This window comes from Lepidothrix coronata, unplaced genomic scaffold, assembly GCF_001604755.1.
Source record: "Lepidothrix coronata isolate B3197 unplaced genomic scaffold, Lepidothrix_coronata-1.0 Scaffold187, whole genome shotgun sequence".
In the NCBI taxonomy this organism is placed as follows: domain Eukaryota; kingdom Metazoa; phylum Chordata; class Aves; order Passeriformes; family Pipridae; genus Lepidothrix; species Lepidothrix coronata.
In genome coordinates, this window is record NW_016690367.1 from 1363025 (window position 1) to 1389302 (window position 26278).

The 26278-nt window shown below is 52.5% G+C and overlaps 3 protein-coding genes across 3 annotated transcripts; 1 reads left to right on the forward strand and 2 right to left on the reverse strand.

The window, feature by feature from the left end:
* Positions 1–2992: 2992 nt before the first annotated feature.
* SRSF4 (serine and arginine rich splicing factor 4) lies at positions 2993–13752 on the reverse strand. Its single transcript, XM_017831116.1, has 6 exons — positions 13580–13752; positions 8325–8467; positions 7331–7443; positions 5427–5641; positions 4578–4661; positions 2993–4416 (listed from the first exon to the last, which is right to left on the reverse strand). The coding sequence occupies exons 1-6, from the start codon at positions 13684–13686 to the stop codon at positions 3648–3650; spliced, it is 1431 nt and encodes a 476-aa protein (XP_017686605.1). The 5' UTR covers positions 13687–13752; the 3' UTR covers positions 2993–3647.
* Positions 13753–16252: 2500 nt separating this feature from the next.
* LOC108505294 (heat shock transcription factor, X-linked-like) lies at positions 16253–18008 on the forward strand. Its single transcript, XM_017831145.1, has 2 exons — positions 16253–16952; positions 17376–18008. The coding sequence occupies exons 1-2, from the start codon at positions 16464–16466 to the stop codon at positions 17976–17978; spliced, it is 1092 nt and encodes a 363-aa protein (XP_017686634.1). The 5' UTR covers positions 16253–16463; the 3' UTR covers positions 17979–18008.
* Positions 18009–18029: 21 nt separating this feature from the next.
* MECR (mitochondrial trans-2-enoyl-CoA reductase) lies at positions 18030–25587 on the reverse strand. The gene is made up of 10 exons (XM_017831144.1): positions 25393–25587; positions 23789–23886; positions 23018–23149; positions 21439–21582; positions 21252–21354; positions 20803–20905; positions 20302–20375; positions 19824–19884; positions 19151–19223; positions 18030–18856 (listed from the first exon to the last, which is right to left on the reverse strand). Exons 1-10 carry the CDS (start codon positions 25566–25568, stop codon positions 18693–18695), a joined length of 1128 nt encoding a protein of 375 aa, XP_017686633.1. The 5' UTR covers positions 25569–25587; the 3' UTR covers positions 18030–18692.
* Positions 25588–26278: the final 691 nt, after the last annotated feature.

The window sequence follows — 26278 nt, forward strand, 5'->3', positions numbered from 1 at the left end:
GGGCTGGCACTGGGGCATGAAATCATTTGGACAGGGATGAACTGGAGTAGGGCTGGCACTTGGACAGGCAGGTTCTGGAGTAGGGCTGGCACTGGAATAGGGATCATCAGAGACAGGCACTGGGACGGGGCTGGCGCTGGGATGGGCAGGTACTGGGGCAGGAGGTTACTGGGACAGGCAGGGAGTGAGATGGGAATGATCTGGGACAGGCAGGCACAGGGGTGGGAACGGGACTGGGATGTGACTGACACTGGGACAGACCCACCAGCACATGTGGGGCACTGGGAGCGCTTGGAGGGGGCAGATGTGGGTCTGGGGGCACAGCCCCATCCCTGGTGCTGCTCCCTGAGCCAGATGAAGTTTGGGCAGAACCGTGGGCATTAGGGCACATTCGTGGCCGAGATGGAAATTTGGGAAGTTCGGGAGGTTTGGAAAGTGGAGCTGTAAATCATGTCCAGCAGGTCGGGACTGTGCCGACCCATGAAGTACAGAAAATATTGCCCCCCTCTCCTCTGCCTTTGTTACACTTGTTTTTCTTCTCACCTGGGAATGTTATTACCCTTTGAATTTGAATTTTGGAGCAATAAAAGAGGTGGGGGTGGGATTTTTTTAACGACGTGTCGGGTGTTTTTGCCACGGTGAGCAAGGAAGGAGCACGAGGGGGCCCTGAGCTGTGACAGCTTCGGTGGAACGGGATTTTGGGGAGATAATAAATGAGGTTTGCCCCATGAGACGGGTACCCCAACCCTAAATCAGATTTTGGGGCTGTTTTTCAGTGCATTTGGGTAGATATTTCCAGCCCGAAGCTGACTTCTCACTTTGTATTTAATTATTCAAACAGAAATATTACTTTGGAATATTGCAGAACTATTGCAGACGTTCCACCGATCTTCCTCTTGGGCTATACATGATAATAATTATTGTTAATGTTTTAAATTATTACCATTCTTGCCCTGGCTTCACACCTGCTGCCAGGTAAATCCCTGGTTTCAGGAGCCTGTGGTGCCAGCACTGGGATTGCAGCAGCTCCAGGCTGGGAAAGGCCAAGTGGCCACACCAGTGAGCCACGTGAGCCAGAGGTTTTCATGCAAAAACTCCACTTTTTTGTGAAATTGGTGGGGGAGACTCGCTCAGTGACGCTCATGAGACAGAAAAAAACATGAAATGATGCAGCAGAGCCTCTACTCCAGGTAGTAAATCACCAGTACTCCTGCAAAGGGAGTATCCAAACCCTGCACTGCACTCCCAGGAATCACCATCGCTCCAGGTGCTCGCTCCTGAAGGATTTTTGGGTTTCCCTCCTGTCACTGCACACAGTGGCAGATTTTCCACATACCTCCAGAGGCCTGTCCTCAGGTATTTAGGGAAGGGATGTTCCTCCCAGAGGACTCACTAAAACCCAGCTCAGTCTTTAGGAGCAGCCCTGGCAGCCAGAGTCACTTTTGTGAAGTCTCTGCCTGGACTTTATCATTTGCAGATTTTCTTAAAAGCTGTTTTTCCATTAATTATCCCCCATTAGCAAACATCTTGCCTCGCCTGGTTTGCTTCTGTACTAAGATTAGGCAGCAAAAAAGGATTAAAAAATGTCATTATGAAAGCCTAAGATGTTAAAGCACTAAATATATATAGCTGGAAAAGGCTTTTCCTTCTGAAGAAATTAAATATCACTTCCACAGAGCTTTCTCATGCTGCCGTGGTAATTTGACATTTGATAAAGTCAGAGCCACTCGCCAAGCCCTGACCCCTCTTAAAGTCTGGGGAAATATTTGGTGTTGAAAGCAACTCTGATGATCTATCGGCCTTTCATCTTTTTAATATGGCAGGACAAGTTCCAAATGATCAAATTATATGGAATGACTTGCACCTATGAAGTCCAACATCTCGCTGAGAGAGCCTCTGCCATCAGCTTTGTGAGCAGTTTGGAATTTGCTAAAGGAAAGCTGTGGAGGAAGCCGTGACTAACCTTCTTATTCCAGCCCAAGAACTCACAAAATAGGTTTTTTGCCTTTTGTCTTTCAGGACAGAAGGCTGGGAATGACACTTCTTCGTTCCAAGCCATCCCGTGCAAGGGAAGAGCTCGTGGGAAGCTCAGTCTGAGCAATTCGGGAAGGCCTCAAATCTAAATTTGGGATATTATTCAGGAACATCTACAGAACTCCTGCTAAAAGCTGTCCTCCCTCCTCCCCAAATTCCCAGGAATTCTGGGGACACACCAGTGGAACAGCCCCTCCTCCAGTGTTTCCTCAGAAGCACGTCCTGAGCTTTTTCTTTTATAAAGGTTCCCCTCAAATTTCATTAGGAAAAGCTCCTGGAAAACATGCTGAGACTCCAAGTCTAAACTCCCAGTCACTCAGGGTGTACCTGGGGAAGCTGGACTGGGAAAGCGAGTGCTGGGAAATTCCAGTCTGATGGCAGAGCCAGTCTGGACCCTGTGGATTCGGAGCAGAGGGGGTTTCTGTGCAGCAGCTCATTCCCAGGAAAGGGCCAGACACAACCTGATCCTTCCATCCCTGGCTGGAAATCCCCAAGCTACAGTTCCCCCTGCCTTTTGGGGGGACAGCAAGGCAAAGCCAGGCTGATACCGGTGCGTGTTATCAAAGCCCACAACATCCTCCTCCCACCTGGGTCACACTGACACCTTCCCATTCAGAGAGTCACAGCTCCTGGCTGAAATTCCAGATGCAAGGTCAGGGATCACGAGATCAAAGGACAACAAGAATTAAACAGCTGGGACAGCTCCGCCTTCTCCTGCTGCCTGTGCCAGGAAACCACCTGTGAAAGCATCGTGGGTCTCTGCCCTTCCTTTCCCCAGGGCATGGGAAGAAAAGCCAACAGTGTGAAAGGGGAAAACACTGAACTGATGAGCTACAGAATATGAAGAATTTCTGAGCCGAGAGCTCTTTCTCTGTGAGTGACTCTTTGCAAATTCAGGCTTTCACTGGTCAATAGAAAACGCTGACAATCCCAACACGTCACTGGAACCACCACCAAATGTCATCAAGCAAAAATAGTCTTTATTCAAATTTCATGGAAACAGGAGTCACTGTACTTTGCAAGACAGGGAAAAATAAAATAAAAAAATTTAATATAAAACAAGGATATTGTCACAATACCAGAATATGGAACTATACTTCTTTTCCCTATAGATTACTGCAAGTACCTCTATTTTTTTTTTTCCTTTTGACTGTGCTATTCACAACTTTGTAAGTCCAAAAAATATGGAACAAAAGTAGTATGAAACTTAAGACTTAGCACTTCCACTAAATGGCAGACATCAAAGGGCATCAATTCGAGGGCAAAGACTGCTGAAGTTGTCATACCTACCATCAGTCCTCACTGCAATCCCATAAACCCACCAGGGCGCAGTGCTCATTCCCTGCAAGGCTCTTTCTGGAAAACAGGGCAATGTGGGGGCTCTAGGAAGAGTTATATTTAAAGAGAACCTCTCTGTTGGGTAGAGAAGGAGCGGAGCAGCCTCACGCCAGGGAGCAGTGCAGGGAGGGAGCGCTGCAGTTAACGACAGACGGACCATCGGGGTTGTTAAAAATATACAGCATCGACAGGGTTTCTACTCCAATCACTTGGTTACAGCTACTAAACATGTACAAAAGACTTTTCCAACCATTCCAAGTGGGGCTGCAGCAAGGTTAGGATCTGGAGCGGGACCTCGACCGTGACCGGGAGCGTGACCTAGAGGCTGACCTAGACCTGGACTTGGACCGGGACCTCGGCTTTGAAACAGATTTAGACCTGGAACGAGAATCTGATTTGACATTTGGTTTGGACTTGGAAATGGACCTAGACCTGGAGCGGGATGCCACATCCTCCCCCTCGCCTTTGGCCTCCTTCTTGTCAGACTCGCCTTTGAGATGCTCCTTTTCCTTGGAGCCTGACCTGGACCGCTCGTGGCTGTCCTTCCTTTTCCTCTTGCTGCTGGCTTTGTCTCTCTTGCTGCGCTTCCTGCTCTTCTCACTCTTGCTCCGGCTCCTACTTCTACTTCTGCTGTCATCCCTGCTCCTCTTCCTACTTTTCCTTTTATCCTTGCTGTGGCTCCTGCTCCTACTCTCATCCCTGCTCTTGCTCCTGCTTCTAGCCTTGCTAATGCTCTTCTCCCTGTCTTTGCTTCTACTCTTCTCCTTGCTCCTGCTCCTCATGCTCTCCCTCGCCTCTCCCCTGTCCTTACTCCCACTCCTGCTCCTGCTCTTTTCCTTGCTGGGGCTCCTGCTCTTGGCTTTCTCCTCGCTGTTGTGGAGAGCGCCCTCAGATTTATCCTTGCTTTTGTTCCGGGATTTCTCTGCACTCCTGCTGCGGCTCCTACTTTTATCCTCCTTACTCGGAGTCCTGCTTTTCTCTTTTTGGCCTCTGCTACGGCTCTTGCTTCGACTACGGCTCTTGCTTCTGGAACGGGACACAGACCTGGAAATGCAAAGGCAACAGACAGTTGTGGGTTTGAGCAGCACTGAAACTGTGCAGAGAATGGGAGGGAAAAGAAAAACAAACAGCGCTCCTGCTGCAGATTTAGGATGATGCTTCTTATTTAAGTGGGAGTCCCCAGTTCTCCCGGGACAGAGACATACCTGGATCTGGATCTACTCTTGGAGCGGCTGCTGCTGGCACTGCGGCTCCTGCTCTTATGGGAGTGTCTGCTTCGAGAGCGAGACCTGGAACACAAGGAAGCAGCTCCGTGTTAGCTTGTGAGCCCTGGGGGAAAATCCCCAGGGGTTAGAGCACCTTTCAGAGAGTTACACAACAGTCACAAACTCAGAGCACCCTTCTCCCACCTCTCCTCCCTGCTGCCACGTCTGGCAGTGAGCAGGGCGCTGATCTGGAAGAAAATATGCCAGTTTATTTAAGGGATAATCACCTTCCCAGTCAAATCACAGTTTGAATGTGGTGAGACACTGGGATAAAGCTTTGACTTTAGGCTTCGATTTCATAACCAAGTTCTTCTAGGAACAAGTAAAGGTTTGCCTGAGTTTTCTTGCGACAAGTTCTACCCCAGAATGGAAAGGGAAGAACACTTGGTGCTGCTGAAGCAGCTCTTGGTCAGACAAGGAAAGCAGCAAATCTCTGAGGAACAGCGAACAGGTGGAGGTTTCCAAGCTGAGAAAGAACTGTTAGTCCTGGTGCTTGGAGCAGAACAGAGTGTTCAGAGCTGAAGTGTTAAAAGCACCTTCTGTTCCATTCTGTGTGCTCAGCTCCACCGGCCACCAGCTGCTCCTGCCAGGCACTGAGGACTGAGATGCTGGGGAGGACAGTCACAGGTGTTCAGAGAGCAGGTCCACACATCCCCCACGGGAGACACCTCTGAATGAGCCCTCACTGCCCTTGCTTATTCTCAAAAACTAGATTTATTGCGAACTCTGAACACTTCCAAGGTGGTTTGGAACCCAAAAGCCTCCACCTGATACACATTATCGACGTACCTTGAATGGCTTCGGCTTCTGGAGTAGGAGCGGCGCCGTCTCGATCCAGGTCTGTCTTCCACTAATCTAATCTTTCTGCCATTTACTTCTGTCCCGTCCAGCTTTTCAAGGGCTCTTTTCATGTCAGAATAGGATTTGAACTCAATCACACCTTCATTTTTCCTTCCTTTGTGTGCATCTGCATATGTCACCTCCCCTGCCTGACGCATATAATCCTAGGGGAAGAGGACAGAATCACCATCGCCTCGAATCCAGAGCCAGGCTTCCAGGCTCATCTCTGTAACGATGCTCCCTGAGCCTCTTCTATTCACTGGGATGTCAGCAAGGCTTTGAACCAAACAGCATTTGCAGTGCCAAATAACATGCTCTGGTTTCACAGAGTGGGTGTCATTAGTACCAGGGTGGGGCTGGTAGTTTTGAGCCGAACGATAATTGAAGGTCTCCCATCTCCAGTCTAATATCAAATATGCTCTGGACTCTAAGTCTCAAATTACAGAAGTGATTAAAGAAACAAAATGCTCACTCTCTAAATCATGTTTCCAAATGTAATTGGGAAAGGGGGTAAAGGTTGAATATGAAGAGGCAAGAAGCCCATAGGCAAGCAAACCTCCCTTTGTCCTCCACCTCGGCAACCCAGCTCATTCTGCTGGAAGAATCCCCACAGAAGTCAAAGCTCAATCCATTTTCCCACTTCATGCTTCCCAGTTTCTCTGTTTCAATTCCTAACCCCCTCTGTTTATCAGGGAGGGCCATTCTGCCCCACTTCAATCAAGCCACCAGGCCAGGCCATCCTTCACCCCTGTGGAATTTTGGCTGCAGTGGAAACATGGCACAGAGCTCTGGTTTGGTCTGTTTTCAGCCCAGCTTCTCCCATCTTAAGTACACTAAAATGAAAGCTATTCCCAAAAAAGCAGCAATGCATCCACTGGAGGATTAATCATGCCATGCTCTACTTACAATTTTGAATACCAGAAGCAAAGACAAGCTACTGATGAAGCATTAACAACAAAGACATTGGCAGCATCTCCATACATACCTGAACTAGTGTTACATTCAATTACAGACCAGTTTCTACTACGTCAAAGTTTGTTTAGAACAAATTTTACACATCCTTAAAAGAGAACCATAAAAGAAAGTGTTCCTGTAAGAACAAGTGGGTTTAACCATTGCTGCTCAGGTTGATAAGGAAACACTATTGAAATCCTGCTCCCTGTCCTGCTCCCTGAATCCATGAGGGGGATAATCACAAGTCAACACGTCACCTCCAGAGCACTCTGAGGCACCACGGGCTCCACAGTGTCACCCAACACTTCCACTGCTGAGAATCACCCTCCACTCCTTTGCACTTCAGAAATAACAGCTTTTGGCAGATGTTTTGCTTGATTGCTCCTTCTGGAAGCATCCTTTCCCTGAACCTTTCCTTCAAACAGCTTTAAATGGTGTGGAAATTGCTAACAGAGCCTGTGCAGGAATGATGCTATTGGTTCAAACAGCTCTAGCACCTTACAAGTTGATGGGTTAAATCCAAAGTGACAAGGGCAAACTCCTCCATCTCTACTGAATCCTACCCCTGGTGTGATTCAAGCCTGTTCTGACAGGGTTTAACAGAAGATAAACCACAGCTGTACGTGATGTTAATGATAGAAGTTATTCTCCCCCTTTCCAGTGCCACCGAGCCTGCAGGTGCAACTCCCAACCTCTCCTTAATGCTTTCACAAATGCAAATAGGCTGCTGTACTGATTTAAGGTGTGTGTCACTCCCCAGATCTCCTGCTATGCACAGGAGCACGCTGAGGGGCTCGGGAGCTGGGAGCAAAGCACAGGTGTCGGGCACTTTGCCTCGCTGAAGCTTTTACCCTTTGTGCTCTTGAACAGAGAGAGAGGGTGAGGAAAGGGCCCCATACCTTCAGATCCTGCCAACTGCAGCGGCTTGACAAATTTTCCACAATCAATCTGTATTCTGTACGGGTCGGGGGACCGTACTTATCTCTTCCGCTTCTTCTATAACCATATCCACCTTTAGGAGGTGACAGACACAACTTCAACCAGGGAAAAGGAGCCTCCTCGCCCCCCCACAACGCCTGTCCTGCCCCGCCTGTCCCGAAGGCAGCCCGGCCCCACCCGCCCTCCAGGCTAAACTCACCCCCCCTCAGAAAGGTTACAAAGACCCAAAGCATTAAGGATGTTTTACTACAATTAAGCAAAGCACAGAGTTATGATTAGGCTACGATTAACATGCAATTAAATTTAATATTATCTTTAAAACGGTTTGAAAGAAAAAAACCGAATTAAGCCAGTTGACTAATGTTACTTACATTGCTTAAAGGCTTTCTGAATATCTGACATGAATAAAGCTTTTCAGGCACCTATTTCAGATTAATCTCATCTGTCTCTAACCCTTGGGATCCTCACCACCCAGGTCTAATGGGAAAAGGTTGCCGTCGTCACATGGCTTCCTTTTTTTTTTTGGTCAGCCAAGGGCCACAAAGGTCAAAGTGCCACTCATGGAAAGGTACCCCAAGGTCAGCAAATGGAACGGGCAGTCATCTTAGCCTCAAAGGACTCTTTCAATTAAAACATTGAGGTCTTTGTTAAATCTATGTTAAACAGCACATTGCAAATAAACCATTCAAAATAGTTCAGTGAAATGATAATAATAATAATAATAATAATAATAATAATAATAATAAAAATGGTACGAGAAACTGCGTTTATTAAGTTATCAATTAAAATAGTTTAATACAAACAAACAAGTTAAGAAATATTCAGATCAACAGTTACATTTACAGTTACAGAACAAACTTTGTATCATTTTCTTTTTAGATTACTTTTTGAAGGAATGAATGAAACGATGTTTTATTTAAAATAAGGCAGGGATACAAAGGCACAAGTGCTTACTGCGTCCTGAACCGTAACTGCTGTCACGGCGTGGGCCCCGGGCGTGCTCCACGATCACTCTCTCCCCACACAGATCCTTCCCATTCAGCTCATAAACTGCATCATCTGCATCTCTCAGGTCATCAAACTCCACAAAGCCGTACCTATGGAAAGGGAAGGAAAGGGAATCACCGTGGAGAACTGAACTCCAGGGATGTGGGATCAAAAACAGAGCCCTGCGTGTGCTGTCCTGCACAGGAGCCTCCTGAGGGTACCTGAGGGTTCGAAGCTTTGAGCCTTGAAAAAATGGAAAAAAATTAACAAACCTCCACAAACAGGGAGAGAGAAACAGGCAGGCTTGAAAACACATCAATTCATTTATAAATATATGTTTTACAGAAGTGAAACAGTTGCTGAATTGAACTGAAGGTGATTCTTCATCAACAAAATGATAACTATGTGAAGTGTAATTGTTGAATTCGTTTATGTTGGCAAGAGATGACTATTGTGGAGTAATGCTCAATGAAATTCGGGGTGTGATTTTGCTTTTTAAAGGTAGGATTTAAAAACCCCAGCCATTAAAAGTGAGCTCTACCCCACACACTGAACAAACTCAGAGTTACAGAACTGTTCAGGTTGGAAAAGCCCTCTAAGATCATTGAGTCCAACCTGCCAAGGCCAGCACAAACCATGGCCATCCTGTACAGGGGCTCAGGGACAACCCGGTGACCTGTTCATGGTCACAGAGCAAATCCACAGCAGATGAAGCCAAACCCCACCTGCCCATTTCTAACCTGGCAAGAATTAAACTCCCATTTAAATCCCAGCATTGTGTTTCCCATTATCCCAGTGGGTCAGGGGAAGAGGACAAAAAGCACCAGAGGGCTGTTTATCAGAGCTGAGTCTACCAGCAGCTTCTGAAATCACTTCTCCTTAATTACCTGCTAAGATGGGATCCACAGAGAGCCACCACTGCTGACCCAGCCATCAGAACCTGCTGCTCCATGCCAGCTTTTAAATCTGCTTCCTAATGTCTACTTTTCCACTTCATATGTGGCATAAAGCTACTTACTAAAAACGTCAGTGCAATTTACTTCAGCTCCCGTGAAACCACACCATTTTCTGCTCATGGATCAGAAAGAGCTCCTGGAGAACGTCCTCACCCCGAGCAATTCCAACAGACTGAACCTCCCAAAAGGTGGGGGTTTGTTTCTTTTAAAATCTGAAGTGAAAGGCAAAATGTGATTTTTCTAAAATTGCTGAATACCTGAAATAAAAGGCAAGTCCTCATCTTTCTCCTCCTTCCAGCTGCTTCCCTGCCTGTGTGCCTTTGGAAGAGGATTCTCCCTGCTGGCTCCGTGCCCTTCTCTCCACGCCAGGACCAGCACACAGCCCAGGCACTCCCTAAGTGCCAAGTTTTTCCCACTACTCATGAACAGCTGGAGATGTGGTGGAGCTCAAAAGCCCAAGTTTCACGTGCTGTTCCCTTTGGAAATCCGTGAAGTTCCGCAGGGGTTGCAATCCATTGGAGCTTGACCTGCGGCTGCAGGGTGGATTCAGCAGCTGCTTTGCAGCTTCCCAGCAAAGAGAGACCTGCTCACCTCTCCCCAAACAAGCTGATGGTTTGGCAGCTTCCCCAATTTCCCATCACACACTTGCTCCACACGGACAGATGTCTCCAAACCCCCACTGTTCTTCCCGCAGCTCTGGACGAGCGAGGTCGGGTCAAACAGCCCCAACATGAGCAGTCACAGAGGAGGAAACGCAGGAAAAACTGACTCCTGCCTTCAGCTTTGGTTGGAATAAAGAATGGGATGTGTCCAGCCCTAAAAAACACTCCTGAAAATTAACTTATCAACAGCTCAGGACCCGCTGGGGCTCCCTGTTCGAGCTGCCCTGTAGCCAAGGCCAGGGCCAGGAGCAGGATGTTACCAAGGAAAAGCATCTTTGGGATGTTACCAAGGAAAAGCATCTTCAGGGCCCTTGAAACAAAACCCTCATTTAAATAACACAGAAGTTACAGCCTCAAAAAACAGCCATGAATTCTCCAAAGCTGCTCAGGGTGATGCAGGTGGGTAAATACACGAGTAGAACTATTTTTTAGCAAGACTGAAGATTGGTTTCTTCATGACTGAAAGTTTGCAGTTCTTAGAGGCAGCACAGGGAGCTTTTAGTGTATTTTAGACAATAAGAAACAGGCTGAAAAGTCCAATTTTCTGGTCACTTCATACACTCATTACACACACAGAGCTCTGGCTGTCAGTGCAGCTCTGAGTGGGAAAAGAGAATATGCAAATAAAGAGCACGCATTAAACACTGCAATTTGGAACAGAGAATCCTACAGGAGCCACATTTTCATTTCCCCTTCCTTCCCTCAGGTAATAATTGCTTTAAGCCATTGAATTGCAAGCTTAAATTACGATTAGTGAGCCCCAGCTAAGCTTTTAGGACTCTGTGGTATCACATTGCATTCCATCCCCTCGCTCCAGCATTCCAGTTGAGCTGCTCAAACACCCAGCAGCTGATCCACCAAGGAGAGCTCCCAAATTTCCAGAAGCAACTGCAGGAAATGTCTCCAGTCAAACAGTGTGCAGGAGTTTTTAATCACTTGCTAAGCACTACTAAAAATAAGCTGTGGAGGAAGGCTCAGGGCTGTCCCGAGAACAGACACACAGTCTGATTGCTCAGGTACCATTTTTTGTCAGGGAATTTACCTCCAAATCTGTGAAAGAACTTAAGAATGTTAAACTAAAAAAGGAATTAAGTCGTTGAGTTAATTCCAGAAATGCAGGCTGGGCTCTGGCTAAACCACAGCTGAAGCAGCAAACAGCAAGGTGAAGGCAACTCAATTACATTGTCTTAAATTTCCTCTTCTCCTTCCCTTCTTTTGCAGCTTTTGAACTCTGCCTTCCCCAAGGGAAGCTACAAAACAGACTCCAGCTCTGGAATAAAGTGCATCCCCCAGAGAGCACCTGGATTTTGGATACAGGCAGGCTGTGCCCTCCTCCCCTCTCTACCAGTTACTGTTTACACATAAGATATCACAATTTTTGGCTGCTCAAGGACAGCCCTAAATCAGCTCCTGTCCCCACAGCACCTCCCTGTTCCTAAATGCTGGGCTGGGATCCTCAGGCTGGTCCTCAGCAGATGTTTTCCAATAAAAGCAGGAAGACAAGTCCCTCTGCCACATCAGCAGTTCTACATCTGCTAACAAAGTTTAGTTGGCTTTTTTAACCCCCCCCCCCAACATCTGTGAAACAGAAATATTGAATTTGGAGGTTTACTCAGCAACAGGAACACTGACCACCCCAAAAACCACTTCCAAGGATACACAGTGGGACTGGAAAACAGCACACTTGGATACTCCAGCTAATCTTCAACGTTACCTGAGGCTGTGTGGGTGAAAACACTGACACGTGAACACTTGTTTGCTTTAATAATGGGTTTTATTCATCTTCTGAACCTGTTAAATGTCAACCTGCAGCACAACCAGCATTAAAACTTAATGGGCCTCTTTTATTTTAATGCTCAAGGACTAAGTTATACAAGAAATTCCTGTTCTCCACTTCCAAGGTGGAATTAATACCTGGATCTCCTGGCTATATAACAATAAAATCCATGTTCCACTCAGCCTTGCTAAGCAAGACTTCAAGTTGTGTTTCTTGGAAGAAGCAAAGGCTCCAACACTTGTGAGGTTTTGAGTGTTGGGGAAGAAAACCACCAAAAATAGCAATTTGCTTTCCCTTGGAAAATCCACACTTGAATGTCTCGGGAAGTCAGAGCAGGATCCAACCCCTGGAGCAGCAGTGGGGGCTCAGCTGCTGGAACAGCACAGGTGAGAACACACAGGTACAGCGGGTTTGGGGGATTTGGGGACAGGGCAGGACACATCCCACCCCCACCCCCTGGCAGCCTGGGGGTCTGGGAGCAGCTCTGCACTCCCCCAAAACGATGGGGTTCTTTTTTGGGGTGTGTTATCCTGGCTCACCCTTGGGAGCTCATCCTGGGGTGCGGAGAGGCCTGGGGGGGACCCCTGGGGTGACACCCCCCTCTTTACAGAAGGGGACAGGACACAGATGACCTGCCCCTTCCCCCAGTAACTGAGGTGGGCACCCAGATATCCTGCACCCCAGTTGTCACAGAAACCCAGGGGTCCTGTCCCCACAAAAAAGGGGAACCCAGGAGTCCTGCCCCTCAGAAAAGAAGGAACCCAGGAGCCCTGCCCCCCCAAAAAAGAGGGAACCCAGGAGTCCTGCCCCTTCCCAAAAGGGGGAATCCAGGGGTCCTGCCCCACAAAAAATAGGGAACACAGAGGTCCTGCCCCCTCCAAAATGGGGGAACCCAGAGGTCCTACTCCCTCCAAAATAGGGGAACCCAGGGGTCCTGACCCCCTCACCCCCACCCAAAGGGGAGCTCAGGCACCTTCCTCCAGTCCCCACAGAGGCCCAGCCGTCCTGGGTCCCAGAAAGGGGGAGCCCTCCAACAGAGGCCCAGGTGTCTTGCCCCCCATAAAACAGGAAGCCCAAGAGTCCTGCTCCCTGTAATAAAGGCCCAGGCATCGTGTCCCCCCTCCCCAAAGGACAACCCAGGCCTCCTGCCTCCCAGCTGCCATCGAAACACAGGCGTCCTGTCCCTCCCCCATATGGGAAACCTAAGCATCCTGTCCCGCCCCAAAACAGCCCCCTCACTAAAGGGACAACCCAGCCGTCCTGCCCCTCTTCAAAAGAGGAACCCAGGGGTCCTGCCCCCTCCTCAAACACAGGCTCAGCCCTCCTGCCTCCACCCCCAAAACGGACCCCCAACCGTCCTGCCCAAGAGCCCTGTTCCGCCAGGAAAGGCCCGGGGACGGTGTGGAACCCAGGCCTCCTGCCTCCCAGTTGCCATGGAAACACGGGCGTCCTATCCCCCTGCCCAGCAAAGATCCAGGGGGCCTGTCCTCCCCAAAAGAGGCCCAGGCCTCACGCCCCCCCACCAAAAGGAGTAAACCAGATGTCCTGTCCCACTCCCCCGTAAAGACCCGGGCGTCCTGCCCCCTCTCGCAGGGGGAACCCAGCGGTCCTGCCCCCCCACAACGAGGGAGCCCACCCGTCCTGCCCCCTCCCCAAACGCAGGCCCAGCCGCTCTGCCACCCCCCAGAAGGACCCCAGGCCTCACGCCCCCCTCAAAACGGGCGAGCCCACCCGTCGTAACCCCCCCTCCCCTCTGCCCCCCACACACCATCACCCCGACACCCAGCGGCCCGTGCCCCCCTCACGCCCCTCGCGGCCGGGCCTCACCCGTTCTTGAGGTCCACCTCGAGGATCTTGCCGTAGCCCTTGAAGAAGCGCTCCACGTCCCGCTCCCGTGCCTGGTAGCTGAGGCGGCCGATGTAGACCCGCGGCATCGCGGGCGCGGGGCCGGGGCTGGGCCCGGGCGGCGTGAGGGGCCCGGGGCCGGGCGGCCGCCTGACGTCACCGCCGCGCGCGCCCCGCCCCGGCCCCGCGCGCGGCTTAAAGCGGCCACGCCGCGCGGTGGGGCCCACCCGCCACACGGCACCGCGGAGTCGGAGAGACACGGGGACAGACACGGGGACAGACACAGGGACACGGGGACAGACACGGGGACAGACACAGGGACACAGGGACAGAGACAGAGACACGGGGACAGACACGGGGACAGACACAGGGACAGACACAGAGACACAGGGACAGAGACAGAGACACGGGGACAGACACAGGGACAGACACGGGGACACAGGGACAGAGAGACAGAGACACAGGGATAGAGAGACAGAGACACGGGGACAGACACAGGGACACAGGGACAGAGAGACAGAGACACGGGGACAGACACAGGGACAGAGAGACAGAGACACGGGGACAGACACAGGGACACAGGGACAGGGACACGGGGACAGGGACAGACACAGAGATACAGAGACAAAGGGACACAGGGACAGAGAGACAGAGACACAGGGACAGACACAGGGACAGACACAGACACAGGGACACAGGGTCAGAGAGACAGACACAGGGACAGAGAGACAGAGACAGAAAGACGGGGACAGACACAGGGACACAGGGACAGAGAGACAAAGACAGAGACACAGGGACAGACACAGGGACAGATACACGGACACAGGGACACAGGGACAGACACAGGGACAGATACACGGACACGGGGCCACAGGGACAGAGAGACAGAGACACAGAGATACAGTCACAGAGTCACAGAACCACAGTCAGAGAGTCACAGAATCACAGAGTCACAGAATCACAGGAACAACCGGGTTGGAAAAGACCTCCAAGATCATCCAGTCCAACCTGTGACCCAACGCCACCTCGTCACCCATCCCCACACTCAGGGTGCTCAGGGGTCCCCCCAGGGTGGCCCCCACCTGTGGCCAGACTTGGCTGTTCCTCACTCCCTCTGATGAGCAACAACATCCCTCTTGCTGATCCCTAAATGTCATTTCTGGGGACTTATTTTTATCATTTGGGTTGACACATCAGATGCCGAAATCACACCAGATCCCAGCAGAGCCTCTGGGAACATTCCAGCATTAGACACCCCCCTAAAATAACCCCACAATCACCCCCAAAAACATTAATACTGTGTAGGTGCAACACCAGCAGCTGGATTTCCAACCACGATCCCGCCCATTTGACAAGCAGAATTAAATCTAATTATTGATTCCTTCGTGCCCTGGTGTGGGAGGGAGCGGTGGGAACATTTTGTGAGAGAGTTCTCTAAAGCTCGTAGGGTTTTATCACAGAGTCCAATAAACAAGGGGGATAAAAACCTTGCATTAATTTTTCTGGTTTATGTCATGTTTAATGGACCTCATAACAATTTCAAAGTCCTTTTTGTGCTTTATTTTCCCCATTTTATCCATTGATCAGGAAGGGCTGGGGCATGGGATGTGCCTCTGCCTCCAGTACTGGTGAGGAGAATGGAAATGCGAAATATTGGGGGGGTTATTGGGAATACTGGGGGGTTTGTTGGGAATGGGGGAGCAGAGGGGAGGTGCTGGCATGGAGTTTATCACAGGGAACACCTGGTGGGCTGCTCTGTCTGCTCTGCTCTAAGGGAGGTCTTGGGTGTGAGGGGTTATAGGGAGGATAAAATGCTTTTTGATATATCCATTTAGGTCCAACACAGCTGTGGGGTTTAACTTCAGAGTGGTTTGCTCCTCCCAATGCACACACAGTTGTACAGGAGTCCCCTCCAACTTTGATCAACGTCCCTGCCCCCAGGACCCAAAAAATTCCCTAAAATGAAGGTACAACTTCCTGGGTCTTCCTTCACCTCTCCCTGTACATGGGAATGACAGTGCCCAGCTCCCCGTCAGGAGGGACCTCCCCACACCCTCAGGACTTTGGCAGATGATGGAGGGGGGGCCCTGCCATAACCCCCCTCATCCAGGACTTTGGGATGAATCCCATCAGGCCCCACAGACTCAGAACCTTCAGCTGACACGAGTGGTCCCTCACAATTTCACACCCCCAAACAATTCCACAGTCGTGGTCCTCTGACTCGGAGGAGCAGCTTGGGAACTCGACACAAGGTGGGAGGACCCCAGTGAGGTCCATGGGCTGGGCTCTGAAGGTTCTGTGGCAAAGAAAATCCAAGGAACCCAACCAAGGGAGGGGTGGGGGTTATTTCCATTGCAAGATGCGTTTGGGTTCATCCTACAGAGCAGCACAGAGAGCTGAGAGCATCGCCTGGATATGGGGACAAACCACAGCAGAAGGAGCAGTGTGGACACCACAGAGCAGGGGTTATTCCATAGGAATTCCACACAGGCATTTCTGCACAGGGGAGAAGGTGCCCAAGTGAAAAACTTCGTGTCTGGGACACTTGGATGTCCAACACTGTCACCTTCCCACCCCTCCCTGGGCACTGCTCCTTGGGGCACAGGGACACAGCACTGCCCTAGCAGGACATTCCACATGAAAACACAGCTGGGATCGTCTCTGGGCTCCAACCAGCTCCCTGGGAAATCAGGTCTTTGGGGCTACTTCTGTGTCTCCCACCTCCTGCTGCCAGGAGAGGGGCACCACGCTGTGATGTCACCGTGATGGAACACAGGCTGGAGAACTTCCCAGGCAGCTGGAACCACAGAACTTCATCAGGCTGGTTGGAGGCAGCCAAGCTGAGGAAAAAGAAGTTAAACTGGAGATGTCTTCACCAGAGACATCCTGTGCTCCCAGCCCAGAGGAGCCAGCCTGGTGGGTGGCTCAAGCTTCTCATCCAGGAGATGACACGGGACTGTCCTGGGATGCTCCCACAGACAAAATTGCCCTTCGGGATTGGCAAGATGAACCCTGGGACCCCAAGGTGAAATTTTGTCCCTTGAAGATCTCTGTCAACACCAAACCTTCGGATGACTCCTTCCTGGAGACGCTCTGGGAGATCCTCAGCAGCCAGAGCTTCGAGTCCATCTGGTGGGGCAACGACGGGAACTGCATCGTGATCGGAGAGAAGCTCTTCAGGAAGGAAGTGCTGGGGAGGAGGGGGCCAAGGAAGATCTTTGAGACAGAGTCCATGAGAGGCTTCCTTCTCCAACTCATGTTCCATGGATTCCGCAGGATGGAAGGGGACTCTCCCCTGCTGACCTCCATGGAGGAGCTGAGAGCAGTAGCAGCAGCTGGGTCTGAGCTGGGCAAGGTAGGTCAGCTCCTCCCCACACAGAGATCCCTCAGGACATTTTGGGGGAGGTTCACGTTCGGATAAAATCAGCCTTGACAAGGCCAGAGGAGGGATGGGAGCAAACAGTTTTGTCTCCACATCAGTGTTATTCCCAACATGTCCATTCCACGCTGCGGCGCCTGAAAACTTGTGGGGTTTGGGTTTCTCCAGGGGTTTTTTGGCCTTTGAAGACCCTACACTTCTCTGCTGCCAAATGCCCAAAACACAAGGGTGGTTGTGACCTAACAAAACTCTGTCTCAACACTTTACTCGGATGAAACCTGATGTTTAAAATGCCCCAGGGAATCCTTTAAACACCCTTTTGTCCTTGGGATCTCCCTCGGATCTCTTCCTCCCTCCTTGCAATGATGGCAACCAACTCCTCTCCTTTGCCTTTTGCAGCTCCTGTTCTACTCCAACCCCCATTTCACAAGGGATGACCCCTCCTGCCATCGGAGGGGCGTGGAGAGTGCTGGGGAAAGCCTGATCCCCCCAGCCGTGTCCCCGCCGGCCACCGGGAAGAAGGCAGAGCTCCCATGGAAAAGATGGTGGGATGTTCAGCTGGCAGCAGGGGCAGAGGAGGAAGAAGAGGATGATGACACCCAGACATCCACGAGCACCAGCCCTGAGCCAGGGGCAGGCACCCCCACCCCGCTGGGCAGTGCCAGACCCTCCCCACCAAAACGGCCCCGCAGGCGCAGCCCCGCCGGCATCCAGGAGGCAGCTCCTGCTCCAGCCACGGCTTCACCGCCCAGGCTCACCCCTCCTGCCCCAAACAGGCCCCTGGCAGTGCCCACCCTCCCGTCTGGGCAGCCAAATCCAGGTGCCATGTGGGTGCCTGGGGCTGGGCTGGCTCCGCTCTGCGCTCCGGGGTTTGGGATGGACAGTGTGGGGTCACCACCCAGCCACGCTCCAGCCCACAGCCACTGCCCCACCTGCTCCTGTGGGGGGAACAGAGGGGCCAGACCTCAGCAGGGGCAGGACTGGGAAGAGCAGAGGCTGTAGGGAGCTGTGGGGCCACAGGGGTAGAAATGCAGCAGGACAGGAGGAAGCAGGAACACACTGTTGGTTGTTTTCGGTAATAAATTGTTTCATTTTGCTGTGTCCATCCTCTGCAGTGTCACAGTCACTGTCCCACACCCGGGCAGGGGGGCCTTCAGGGATGCCAAGGGTCTGGCTCCAGCTGGGATGGGCCAAAGGCTCCAGCACTCACAGTGCCCTTGACAAAATCCAGCAGATCTCAGGGCTCCTCCAGGAGCTGCAGCAGCACCAGGGTCACTCCAACCACAGCAACACCTCAGTGCTTTGGGGAGTCTGTGCCCCTTCCCCAGCTTGGGGGCAGGGGGGCTGCAAGGAGGCAACTTGGGCTTTTCCTGCCCATCCCACCTGGGATAACTACAGCAGTGCAGGAGGCAGCAGTGCAGCTCCCTCAGCTCCAAAAATATACATAAGGGGGAACTGCTGCTCTTTTGACACCCTGAGCTGACTGAGCCACTGTTTGGGCTCCCAAACTCACCCCAGGTAAGGTGAGATGCAGCCTCCCTCCAGCAGCACTTCCACACAAAGCTGTGGAGGCTTTGAGAGCTTTCAGTGGCCACCCACAAGTTAAAAAGCAAAGGAAAAAAGAAAATCCATGGATCTGGAGGTTTTTCCCCCCCCAAGTCTGTGGACAAGAAGTGGGGCTGTGCTGGAGCACGACAGGGCTCCAGGAGCTGCGGGTCAGAAGAGGAGGATCTGCTTGGAGGACACAAAGGGCTTCATGGAGGCCTCCAGGGCTGCCCTGTAGTCCTGGAGCGGGACCTCGGTGCTGGCGGGCGCGGTGAGCTGTCCCCTCTGGATCAGCTGGCACAGGGTGTCCATCATCCCAGCCACGCTCTCCTGGTCTGCACGGGGAGGGAAGGAGGGAGCTGTCACTGTGCTGTGCCAGCACCATCCTGGGAAACACCCACTCAAAGCCATACAGGGGCCTGGGCGTGATGTGCCCCCAGCTCGGGCATGTGGGATGAGGGAAGAGGCCCTGGGGTGGTGACAGGGCACAGTCCCTGCCCAAGCCAGGTGCTTCAGTGCCCTGGGGATGAGCAGCACTCGTGACACGAGTGAGAGTGAGGAACACGGTGCCAGTGGGGTGGTTTGGGAGCCGCTCCCGTGCCCACCCTCAGCCCCCCACCCCGGCTCACCCTGCGCGTGGTCCTTCCGCCACTGGGTCATCCAGAACCCGCGGAGCCGCACGTCCCGGAAGATGAAGGCACTCTGTGGAGAGGGAATGTGCACCCAGTGACACCCCTGGGTCCCCTCACACACCCAGGGACACCTGTGGGTCCCCACACACACCCAGGGACAGCCCTGTGCCCCCTCACGCACCCAGTGAGACCCACCTGCCCCTTGTGCACCCTGTGTCCTCCCACACATGCAGTGACACCCGTGTGTGTCCCCCACACCCAGTGACACCCCTGTGTTGCCTCCCATCCTGACAGCAGTGGGAGGTGGCAGTGAGGCCCCTCACCCCCTCGTTAGTGCTCCCATTTGTGACTCAGGGCGCAGTGGGATGTGGAGATGGGACTCCAGTGTGGAGTCAGGGTGGGTTTGATCCTCGGCATCCGTGGGGCCGTTTCCCCACTGGGAATTCACAGCAGCCCAAACACACCCTGAATAAAGCCATGAGACCAGCAGTGGGATTCAAGGCAATTTGGCCCTCCAGGAGCCCATGAGTTAAATAAAAAGAAGGCTGGAGGCTCTCAGTCTCGATCAGGGTGAGTTGAGCTCCCACAGCGTCGAGCAGGAGCCGAGGGGACAAGGGGACATCGCAGTGGATGTGCCCCCAGGGAAATGAAGAGCATCTCCAGTACTCACCACAGGCACCATCACAGGCTGCTTTACCATCCCCCCATAGGTGACCATGGTCCCTTTGGGCCTGCAGCAGGAACAGACTGGGTTATGTGGCCCCCAAAGTGCAGCTCTGCCGTTCCCACCTCCCCCTCTGCCGTCCCCAACCCCACTGCTGCACCCCAGGGCTGTCCTCGCACCAAGGGCTCCCCCAGTTACCCCTCAGACCCCACTTTCCAGGCTCTCCTCTTGCTTCCACGCACCAATAGCTGAATTTGAAGCTCAGTGCACCAGTTGTACCCAGCCAGGACGTGGGGGACCTTCATAACTGGACCTCAGCTGCTCCCAGCTACCGGCGGCGTGAGACACGCAGCGATGACGGGTTAACTTTACATCACTGTTGTCATGCAAAACCACTTTTCCACTCATCTTCCCTCTATGAAAGTCCTACAGACTCTGGAGTAGGACCCTCTGGTGCAGGTTTCTGTCCCCAAGCCAAACTTACTGCAGGTGCCGCAGCATCTCCGTGGTGCTTTTGCCTCCGACGCAGTTCAGGGCGAGCCGGGGCTTGGGGGTGCTCTGCAAGAGTTTAGGAAAAAAGATCCCAAATTTTAGGGCTCCTTTTTTAGGGTGGGACCATGGTTCTTGAGGGAGCAACTGCCCTAACCTCAACAGTTACTGAGGGGCAGCTGAGAGCTGTGGAGTTAAAATCTATCACAGAATCAAGGAATGGTTTGGGTCTGAAGGGACTCTAAAGCCCCTCCAGTTCAATTCCCCTGCCATGGGCAGGGACACCTTCCACTTGATTGCTCCAAGCCCTGTCCAATCAGACCTAAAATCTATGATCCTGCCCTTGTGGAAGCAGCAAAATTCCTCAACTTCTGGGGCTAAATCCTGATCTAGAGGGAAATTTGTCCTTCCCACCATCCCTGCAGCTTTCCCTGCAGTGCTGAACGCAGTGATGGCCCTGGACCATCTCTCTCCATTGGGATCAGCATTGAGGTACCTTAAATATCTCTTTCATCTCTGGCTTTCTCAGCATCTCCTCTGTGACAACGTGGTCTGCACCCAGGGCCATCAGCCTCTCCACCAGCTGTGGGAGATCAGGTCTGGGGGAGGGAAAAAGGAAGGGAAAAAAAGAGGACCTGATGAACCAGGAGGCAGAGTGTCACCTTCTCCTTCCTCCTGCTCATTCCTCTGTCACTTGGGGACAACGGGGCAGAGGCTGGAGGACACCTCGGAGGAGCAAAGAGGAGATGGGCAGGACGGGTGGAAGGGGCAGGATGACCAGCTCCAGCTCCGAAAACCTCCAGCTGAGGGTTAACTTTCTCCGCTCATCTTCCCTCTCCAAAAGTTCAAAGGACTCTGGAGCAGGACCCTCCAGCGCTGGTTTCTGTCCCCAGGCCTGTGCCCAAACCACCACCCAGCCCAACTTTTCCTGCCCAGGGGACCCACCTGTCCCTCACCACGTTGATGGTTTTGACGCCGGAGGCTCTGGCGATCTGGATGACGGCCTGGCCCACCCCGCTGTTGGCAGCGTTCTGGATGACGGAGTCACCTGGATGGGAACAAATCCCAATTTTCATCGCAGAAGAGGCTGGAAAATCCCCCCAGAATTCCTTCTGCTTGGCAGAAGGCTTACCAGGTGCCAGGGTCTCAAAGTCAGTCAACATCCGTAGCGCTGTGCAGGGGTTGACACTCAGAGTGGCCGCGCAGAGCACGGGGATGTCACTGGGCACCTTCAGCAGCTTCTCCTCAGGGAACACCCCTCGTGTCCTCCACGTCCCTGGGTTCCAGCAGCAGAGCCACAGGAAGGTGGGAAAGGAAAGGAAAAGGAAAAGGAAAGGTCATGAGACCTTAATTCACACCGCTGGCTTAATGCCAGTCGCGGCAGCATCGCCACGCCGGGCACCTGCTAAACCCTGGGGAGGGAATTAGGGAATAATTTCCCACATGGGTGCAGCCAAAACAGTGGATGGATCCCCAGATTTATCACCCAACAAAGCCTATTCATTTCCCAGGGGGATAATGGGACTGGGGCTCCCCAGGCACAAGGAGTGTGCAGAGATAATGGAAATACTCTCCATCCTACAGATGAGCCCATATATTCAAAGCCAATTTAGGCAGCTTTACTCCCTCTACACTTAAATCCAATTTAACCCTCTATCATCTATTTACAGGTTTTTTATGTTTAAAAATATCCCATTTGGCTCTTAACTCGATCTCTTTCCTTCTCCCATTAAGCAAAAAAAGCCTTTTAAGAAGAAATAGGCAAAGAACAAGCTGTTACACTAAACCAGAAACAACACATTTCAGGCCATTGGCATTTTGGAGGAGCACGGGAGGCATTTGTTGGGAAATGAATTCCCACACCTTCCCAGCAGAGCACTATTAAGGAGCAAACTGCAGTGAGGCGTCCCCACGACCTTGCCCAGGTGAGATGTTTTATCCCAGGCCTTTGGGGAAGCTCTAAGTGGATGGGACAAAACGTGGCTGTTTCCAGGAAAAACACAGATTGCTGCAATGCTTTATAATGGCACAGAAGCCTCATAAAGGGTCTATGCTATAGAAAAGAAGATTATTTCTAAATTTAAATTTAGTATAAGCAATGGCATTGCCACTGCTCCTATTCCAGGTGCTCCAGGTTTTTGCATTGTAAGGGGCTCCTGTGAATAGCAGCCCCTGGAGCTGCCCTGGATAATGAGCAGCATCACTTGCTGGGGCTGTGGAACAGGAACTGAGCTTGTTTTATAAAAAAAAACACATTAAAATAAAATAGGTGGTGAAAATATAATTTAAATCAAGATATAAACAGGTAAGAGACAACTCCAGCAGTTATCTGACTGTCTGAAACAATCCAGCTCAATATAATTATGATTTAGCTCCTATGGCACTAAATGGGTTCCAACTGCTGCTCCCCTCACCCAAGAGTCCCTAAAAGGGCTTTTTTTCCCCTTTTTGAGTCCTGCCCCACCAGATGTAAAGGCTGTAAGTGGAGGGACACAGGGCTCCACTCACCCCCAGCACAGACAGTGCTTTGGAGGGCTGTGATTTTGCTGCAGGACCCCCAAAATCCCCCCACCAGCTCACACAACAGCACGACCGTGGCTTTGCTCTCCGGGAAAGCTTGGGCAGCTCCCAGCAGGCTCCAGCATCCCAAAAATCCTTGGAGAAGATGCTCTGCAGGTGAGGGACGAGTGAGGAGTCGGGGGCACACTCACCAAGGCCGGTGTCCGCCGGGATGACCCAGTCCCCGGGTTTCAGAGCCGACACCCGACCCCCGACCTCCAGCACCTCCCCGACACCTTCGTTCCCTCCCACGGCCGGCAGAGGGGACAGGATGGCGTAGGTCCCTGTTGGGAAGCCACAGGTGAGCTGGAGACCCCATCACACTCGATATTCCCATGCCATGAGCCACCTCCAAAACCTCTGAGACATCAGAGCTGGACTTCGGCACCCCAAACATTCCCATCCCAGGGGCCATTTCCAAACCCTCCAAGACATTGGAGTTGGATTTTGATACCCCAACATTCCCATCCCAGTGGCCATTTCCAAACCCTCCAAGACATTGGAGTTGGATTTTGATACCCCAACATTCCCATCCCAGGGGCCATTTCCAAACCCTCCAAGACAGGATCTGGACTTGGACACCCGAGACATCCCCATGCCAGGAGCCATTTCCAAACCCTCCAAGACATCCAATGTTTGACACCCCAAACATTCCCATGCCAGGAGCCATTTCCAAACCCTCCAAAACATCCAATGTTTGACACCCCAAACATTCCCATTCCAGGGGCCATTTCCAAACCCTCCAAGACACTGGAGTTGGACTTTGACACCCCAGACATTCCCATCCCAAGAGCCATCTCCAAACCTTCCAAGACAGGAGCTGCACTTTGCTGGTCTTTGTGGGTCCCTTTCCAGCTCAGAATATTCTGTGCTTCTGAGCACCCCACAAGGCTCAATATGCAAAGTATTGAACCAACACATACCTTGGATCACGTTGATGTCGGCGGGATTGATGGGAGCCGCCAACATCTTGACGTGGACATCAGAGTCTCCCAGGTTGGGCACCTCCAGATCCTTCAGTCTGAACAGGGAGACACAAAGGAAAAGGGCAATAAGACCAGCCTGGTGATGTGTTTTGTGCTGTGGTTGAAGATGGAAGGTGATTATATCACCTCCACACACTTAAATTAGCACCACTGCCTTCCCCATCCCATTAAAAAACTGGATTTATATCAGACAAACGGACAGGTTTTTGGTGGAGGCTACTAAAAGCCAACCACCCAACACAACCCTGTGTCACCAGGCCAAGTGACGCTCACTAATTTTAACAAATTCAGCAGATTGTGTAAAACAACCACAGTTTCAACCAACGGGGGATTTTATGGCTTGTCCCGCCCAGTTTGAGCCTTACAGGAACAGGGATGTTTTCAGAAATCTGTGAGAAAAGGAGAAGTCAGGAAGCACGAGACTGGCCTTGCAGAAGAAATGGGGTGATGGCAGCAAACATCAGTGGTGAAAAGCACTGTTGCACAATTTTGGAAAAGCAAAAGTCCTTCCCCAAAAAATCAGGGGGTTCGGTGTCTGGATGTACCCAGATAATGCACTGGCATTTCTAGGGGTGACCTGAGCTGGTGCAAGCAGGGCAGCAAGGCCTTGAGGTCTCCCCCTCTGAAAAAAAGGCCTAAAATCCACCAAAATGTGACTTTCTCCTTCCAAGGTTCTTTGGCTCATGATGACACCAAGCACCAGCTGCTGTCCCCAGAAAACACTCATGACCAGCTTGGTCCCTAAACTGGGACCTCAAAGAGAATCCTCGTGGATGGGATGCAACCCAGGATGAATTTGGGGTGCAGCACTACTGAGGGCTCAGACCTCCCCATCACACCCCAAATTAGGCAAGAATGGGGAAGGAGCAGCAGCAGGTTGGTGGGGGACGAGGGGACCCCCTCAGCATCTGCCTGTGGGATCATGGGGGCACCCCAGGGTCCCCCTGTGTGCTCAGGAGTCTCTGGGTACCCTTGGCACTGCCATGGGGGTTCCACAGGGAGCTGCAACCCCTCCCCTGGGGTGAGTGACCCCCAACCCTGTGCACTGCACCCCCAAAGCAGCCCTCCAGCAACCCCAGACCTCACCTGCACCCCTCTGCCAGCCCCCACCCCAGCCTTGGCCCTACACCTGCCCCCCCTCAATACAATGGCCCCCAAATTCACCCCCACCCCACTCCTGCACCCACCCTGCAATGCACCCCAACAGGGCCCTCCCTGCACCTCCAGCGACACCTCCATTCCTGCACCTCATCACAATGCGCCCCAATACAGCCCCCCTGCACCCCCACTGTGCCCCCGCTCCTGCACCGCATTACAATCCACCCCAATACACCCCCCTGCACCCCCACCCCATTCCCGCACCCCATCACAGTGCACTCCAGTACAGCCCCCTGTGCACTTCAATACCCCCCACCCTATTCCTGCACCCCCCTGCAATGCCCCCCAACACAGCCCCTACACCCCCGCTGTCCCCCCTATTCCCGCGCTCCTATTACAACCCACCCCAACACCTCCTGCCCCCCCAGTGTGCCCCCTCTTACTGCACCACGCTCGGGGGCTCCCCGTGCCGCTCATAGACCAGCCCGCGGGGGGCGGACCCCGCCGAGGCCGATCGAGCCCGAACTGGGGGGGTCCGAACTGGGGGGGTCCGAACTGGGGGGGTCCGAACTGGGGGGGTCCGCGCCCCCCGCAGCACCCGCGCTGCCGCCCGCTGCATTCGGCTCCGCTCGGCCCCGCTCGGCTCCGCTCGGCCCCGCTCGGCTCCGCTCGGCTCAGTTCGGCCCCGCTCGGCTCCGCTCGGCTCAGTTCGGCCCCGCTCGGCTCAGTTCGGCTCAGTTCGGCCCCGCTCGGCTCCGCTCGGCTCGGTTCGGCCCCGCTCGGCTCTCCCCGGTGACACCGCCAGGGCAGTCCCGCCCCCCCCGGGTCGGCCCCGCCCACTCCCGCCTTAAGGCGGCCCGGCCACCCCTGCGATGAGTGGGTGGGGGCTCAGCGAGGTTGTGCCGGCTGGTTGTTTCCCGGCTTAGAGCGCTTCCATCAACGCTGCCTCCGAACAACCCTAAACATCCACTGGTCAGATGATGTGACCAATACATCTGTTCTAGAGCAAGCAGCAGTCACAAGCATTGAGGCCATGTTGCTGAGAACGCAGCTGCGCTGGGCAGGGCATCTCAAGGATGAAGGACCAACCACTGCCTCCCTAAGATCTTAAGATCTTGCTTTATGGTGAACTTGCCACCGGCTGCCACATGAGAGGAGCCCCAAAGAGAAGATACAAGGACTCCCTGAAAAAACATCTCAGCCTTGGCCATATTGATCACCATAACTGGTCTACTCTGGCCTCCAATGGGGAGGTCTGGAGACACACCATCTATAACGCTGCTGATGCTTTTGAGAACGCAGCAGGATCACCCTTGAGGAGAAAAGGCA